General features: G+C 52.5%; 1 protein-coding gene across 1 annotated transcript in view; it reads left to right on the top strand.

The window, feature by feature from the left end:
- Nucleotides 1-519: 519 nt before the first annotated feature.
- ARNT (aryl hydrocarbon receptor nuclear translocator) overlaps nt 520-5,216 on the top strand; it is a gene marked incomplete at its 3' end in the record, with an annotated part of 15,430 nt that continues 10,733 nt past the window's right edge. The window contains 4 exon segments of the mRNA XM_010015645.1: nt 520-626; nt 1,726-1,770; nt 2,741-2,785; nt 4,824-4,868. Of these exon segments, the coding sequence (XP_010013947.1) occupies nt 520-626; nt 1,726-1,770; nt 2,741-2,785; nt 4,824-4,868 (242 nt within the window).

Below are 5,216 nucleotides of genomic sequence, written 5' to 3'. Positions count from 1 at the left end.
AGCGTCCCATCACCCTCCCAGGGAAGAGCTTCTGCCTCAGAGCTCATCTCAATCTCCCTTCTGGCATGTTAAAGCCATTCCCTTTGGCCTGTCCCTGTTTTCCTGGTGCTTTCCAGCAGCTTGGTTAATTTTTTGTCTCTCAGATTGGGAAAGGAACCCTCTTGGAGAAGCAGCATTGATGTTCTTAGGCCAACTCCCAGCTCTTCCCTTCCCCTTGGGCAGGCTCAGGCTGCTGGCACAGGCCTTCAGCCCCTCCCCCTGACCACACCAGCTCCTCCTCTGTGGAAGGAGACCACAGCTTTTGGTTTGGAGCTGATGGAAACAGTGTGTGCTCAGAGCCTGCCCCTTGGAGCAGCTCGGAGAGGGGGGAGATGAAAGCCTTGGAAACCCTCCTCGCCCCGAATCGAGTGCTTTTAATGGAGCTGTATGTGCAGAACACTCCCCCCTCCCGAGCTGGGGGAGGGGGGTTGATGTAATCCTCACGTTCTGGATGGCTTTTTCCACTTCTTCTCTTTAGAAATGGCATCAGATGTTTCCTCACTGGGTGCAGGCGGCAGCTCCGGGAGCGCTGGAGGAGCCCAGCCTGGAGGAGCCATCGTGCAGAGAGCCCCCAAGAGGCGGCCTGGGTGAGCGTGGCCTGGGGCTGGGGGGATATCAATGGGGGGAGGTTTGTGTGTGTATGTGGGGTTTGTTTTTGAGGGAACATTCCTCTCTTGATGGGGGAAACTCATCTGCTTCGAACAGAGAAGTTTCCTGGTTCCTGCAGGTGAGTTGCATCCAGTCCCTTCACATCATGGGGTTTGTGCTATGCATTAAACCAGCAGAGAAAAAGAGGGGGTTAAAGGGCTGAGTTGCATGAGGAGAGGAGCTGAGTTGCATGAGAAGAGGGTTCCTCACCAAGCATTGAGAGTGAAGCAGGAGGCACTGAAGCAGCGAGACCGGTTGCTGCAGGAGAGGCAGAGGAACAGGGAATGGGAATGTTGGAGCCTTACTCTGTGCACTCTCTGGGAGGGGAGGATGGGGGAAGCTGCCATGTGCCCCTGGTAGGCAAATAGCTCTCCCTGCCCCAGTCACTCACCCTCTGTCCTTCACCCCCCTTTGCTGATGCTCCCACTGCCCTGAAGCAGCTCCCACCCTGTCTGCTGCTTGTCCCCCCACCCCACTGACAGTGGCTGCCTCCACGGTGCTTTTCCGTCCTGTTCCTCTGCCCTCCCACAGCCACTTGTCAGGAATGGGGGGTGGGGGGTGCCCCTCTCAGAGCAAACACTGTGACGTGCTGCTCTTGCACTCACCAGGTCACCAGCCTGAACTTTAAACTCTTCAAGTGTTTTGTCTTCCTCTTGTGTTTTGGTTTCTAAAGCAGCTGATCCAAGCTGGGAATGCTCCATCCGATGGGTCCCTCGAGCAGTGAGGGGTGGTTGTAGCAGCCTCGTGGGCTTTCAGGTCCCTGCTGAGAGATTCAGAGCTTTAGGAGCAGGAAGTGATGAAGTGACTGCTCCACGTGGGCTTTTCTCTCAGTTGACCCTCATTCCCCTGCTCTGTTTCTGATGGACATGCAAAGGAAGCTCCCTTCTAACCTCTGTGGGTTGCTCCAAGTCAGCCCCTGGGTTTACTTAGATCTTCCTTTCCAGAACCAGCTGCATCCCTGTAGAGACAGAGAGGAAAAAGAACCTGTAAAGGAGGAACCGCTTGGTTAATAGTGATCTTTTTGCTTGTGTTTTTCAGGCTGGATTTTGATGATGATGGAGAAGGGAACAGTAAATTCCTCAGGTGAGGAGAACATTTCTGCTGTGTGGGCCAGGTGTGTCTGTGCATCCCCCTCTGGAGCAGGAGCTTAATGTCCATGTGGCTTTTCATCGCAGCAGCACAGAGAGAAATGAGGGAGGCTGAAAGAGGCTCCACTTCCTTCAACTCTCCCCTTTCTCCTCAGCAGCACCATTCCTCCATCCTCGCAGCTAGTGCCAAAGCAAAGCTGCTGTGTGCATGGGGCTGTGAGTCCAGGGAGGGGATCCCAGCCCTCCTTTGGGATGCAAGCTCCCTGTGGAGCTTCCCTGGTAGCTCCCACAGCAAGAGGGAGGTTGGCTGAAGGACCAAGCCCTGGGTTGAAGTGGTGTTGTAGAGCTCCAGGATGATGTTGCTGTGTTGAGTACCAGCAGCTCAGAAGGTTAAATCCTTTCCATGAGTGCTTCCTTCTGGCAATGGTTGTCCCAGCACATCACTGTGGAGCACTGCTGCTGCCCAGTGATGGGAGAGCCAAAAATCTCCTGCCCAGCAGCTTAGTGGGACACCAGGGAGCTGCTGAGCTCTTTTTGGTGCCTCAGACCCGTGGTGCTTCATTCTCATCTGGTGGAAGGATGCTTCAGTTCCAGAGCCAGCCTGGCAGGGCAGCAAGTGGCTCCTCTCGTGATCCATATGGAGCACAGAAGAGTTGGAAGGGGCTTGGTTTGGGCTAGAATGTGAATGAACCTATTTCTTTGTGTGAACCAATTCCTGAGTGTGGTGCCAGTGTCCTCACTGGGAATGTGATGTGGGAAACTTCATCATGGGGATAAAAGAGTTAAAGTGTGGTCTTCTAAATAGATAGATGGAGGGTTCTGGGCTGCCCACACACAGTGGAGTTTGCCTCTTGGGTACCAGCCCTTCTTGGGGTGATGTATTAAGCCTCATTCTTCTCTTGGTGTCTTTGGGAGAGAAGGAAGTGCCACCACTATAAGGACTCTTCTTCCTCTCCCCCTTTCAGATGTGATGATGACCCGATGCCAAACGACAAAGAGAGATTTGCCAGGTAAGAGCCTGCTGGGATGCAGTTGTGAAGCACCTCCATGTGAGTGAGATCCTGCAGCACCCTTCTCATCAGCAGTTAGGATTCCTCTCTTGGAAGGAAGGTGCTTCAAAGGGATCAGATGCTTCCTCGATGCTTTTGGGACCAGCTCATTGAGTGGGATGAAATGACATTCCTCTTTTCCACCATTTCTTTCAGCTCTTGCCTTGGACTCTCCTTTTCTCCTGCTCAGGACACTTGCAGAGATTCAGTTTCATGCTCATACTTGAAACAGGGTTTCCTGGCACATGCTGAGGGTTGTGTGTTTGGGGAGTTCCTCGAGCTCAGAGGGTGCACTTACACCACAGGCAATGCTTCCTCTCAGTATTGACTTGTTGGTGCTTGAAAGTCCCCCCCTCCCAATGCTGGCACTACCCTCATGGTGGTTTTCCAGCTTTCTGGAGCCTCTGGAACTCAAATCTAACCATTTCACAGCTTTATTTTGGGTTCATGTGAGGATCTTGGTATGTATCTGAGCTCTGGAAATGCCAGAATGTCCCCTCAGTGTGAAGGCACCTTGTGCCACATCTTACTAAGAGAGAAAAATGAGCAAATGCAGGGTAATACAGGCTCAAGGAGAGGTTTGACTTCAGAAATGCCTGGAATTGGGGTTAAAATGCAGGTGATGGAGGACACGAGGGTCAGTTGGGCAGTTTGGATCCGGGGTGAGCAGGGCTGGTGCCCTGGCACCGGTGCTACAACTGCTTTACTCTCCATAGAGAGGCAGGAAAGGGCAGAACTGAGGATTCCAGGTTGCTGTCACCTGCCAAAGGGCACACAGGGACTTAGCTGGGACCTGGAGGGACAGTGATCCCCTGGTTAATACACATGTAGGTGAGGATGGAGGAAGTAAAGGAACAAACCAGCCCAATTCTGGGCTGCTGAGGCCAGAGGACCAGTGGCAGCAGTGCCTGTGTGCTGGAATGTGGGCATTATCCTGGCACTCACTGCCTTGAGCAACAAGGCTCCCTTCTGTCCCTTGGCTGCCCATTGCTCTCCATCCTGCTTCTCACACCTCAGGCAGCCCCCCTTTTCCAGTGCATCCTTCCCAACCCTCCTTTTCTAGTGCTCCCTTCCCAGCCTCCTTTTCCAGTGCTCCATTCCCAACCCTCCTTTTCCAGTGCATCCTTCCCAGCTTCCTTTTCCAGTGCATCCTTCCCAACCCTCCTTTTCCAGTGTATCCTTCCCTCCTCAGATGGTTTGAGGCAAAACAGAGCATGGAAGTGAACACGACTCCATTGTTACTGCACTAAATCCTATTGGAAGTGGAAGGGGAACACAACCACCTCCTGCACTCCATGAACCCAGTGAGGATTTAGGTGCTCAGCCTCTGCCTTACTACCCACATGTGGTACCTTCTCCTTTCCTGGGGGTAGCTTTTGTTGGATTGGTGTTTCCCAACCCTCAAGCAGGAAAACTCCCCCTCAGCCTCTCTAAACCAAGGTTTGCACATCCCTCTTCCCTGGAAACTGGGAATGCAGCTGGTGGGAATGTGTTTGTGCCTCTGGAGGTGACGTGCCCACCCTCAGTGTGTTGTTTGTGGGGTCCTCACTGGTGTTTCTGCAGCAGCATTGCAGGACGTGTGGTGGTGGCTGTGAACATGGCCCTCTTTGGGGGGGTTCTGGTGTTTGCTGCTCTGGTTGGTTCATACCATCAAAGAAACTGTTGTGTTCTGGTTTTATTACCTGAAAAGAGCAGTTTGATGTAGCTGGGACCCTCCTTCCCAGTTCTGCCTTTAACCTTCTCATCCTACAGAGAGTAAGTGGCACCTCAGTGCAACCCAGAGCTGCCCTTTGCCTCTTCTAGAGTCTTGGGTAAGCTGAAGAACTTCAACCCACCAGAGATGGCAGTTCCCTGTGTAATGCTGCAAACTACTGAGTGCTTGGGTTTCTGGAGCTGCTTCTCTGCCAAACAGCCGTGGCCAGAGGCTGGTTTCCTCCTGCATCTTCCCATTTTCCAGTTCTTTTTCCATTTTAGCTTAGCTCATTGATTTTATTTTTAGGTCTGATGATGAGCAGAGCTCAGCGGATAAGGAGAGACTTGCCAGGTAGGAGAATGGAGATTTCCAGCATGGACAAGCAGAGTATTTCCTTTCCTTAATGTTTTCCTAGGCATCCCTTCTCTTCTTGTTGTTTCCCCCTTCCCTTCCTTCCTTCCTCTTCTGCAATAGAGGACTTAAAGCTGAACAGACTCCTGGAAATGGCTGTGTGATTGGAATGAGGAGGGAAAAGGCATTTAGCCCCCTTGTGGGAATGTCTCTGGGGAATACACAAAGGGATTTGTTTGCCCAGGACCTCAGGGCAGAGTGGTTTGGCCACAGCTTTCACTGAGTGCTGGAGCTTTGCTAACCCGTGCTAAACACAGTTCCTCCTGTGCTGGCTCAAGGGGTAAGGTT

The sequence above is a fragment of the Nestor notabilis genome, unplaced genomic scaffold (assembly GCF_000696875.1).
Source record: "Nestor notabilis isolate BGI_N333 unplaced genomic scaffold, ASM69687v1 scaffold19215, whole genome shotgun sequence".
NCBI lineage: Eukaryota > Metazoa > Chordata > Aves > Psittaciformes > Psittacidae > Nestor > Nestor notabilis.
The sequence above is the reverse complement of the archived record's forward strand: the minus strand, read 5'-3'. Positions and strand labels throughout refer to the sequence as shown.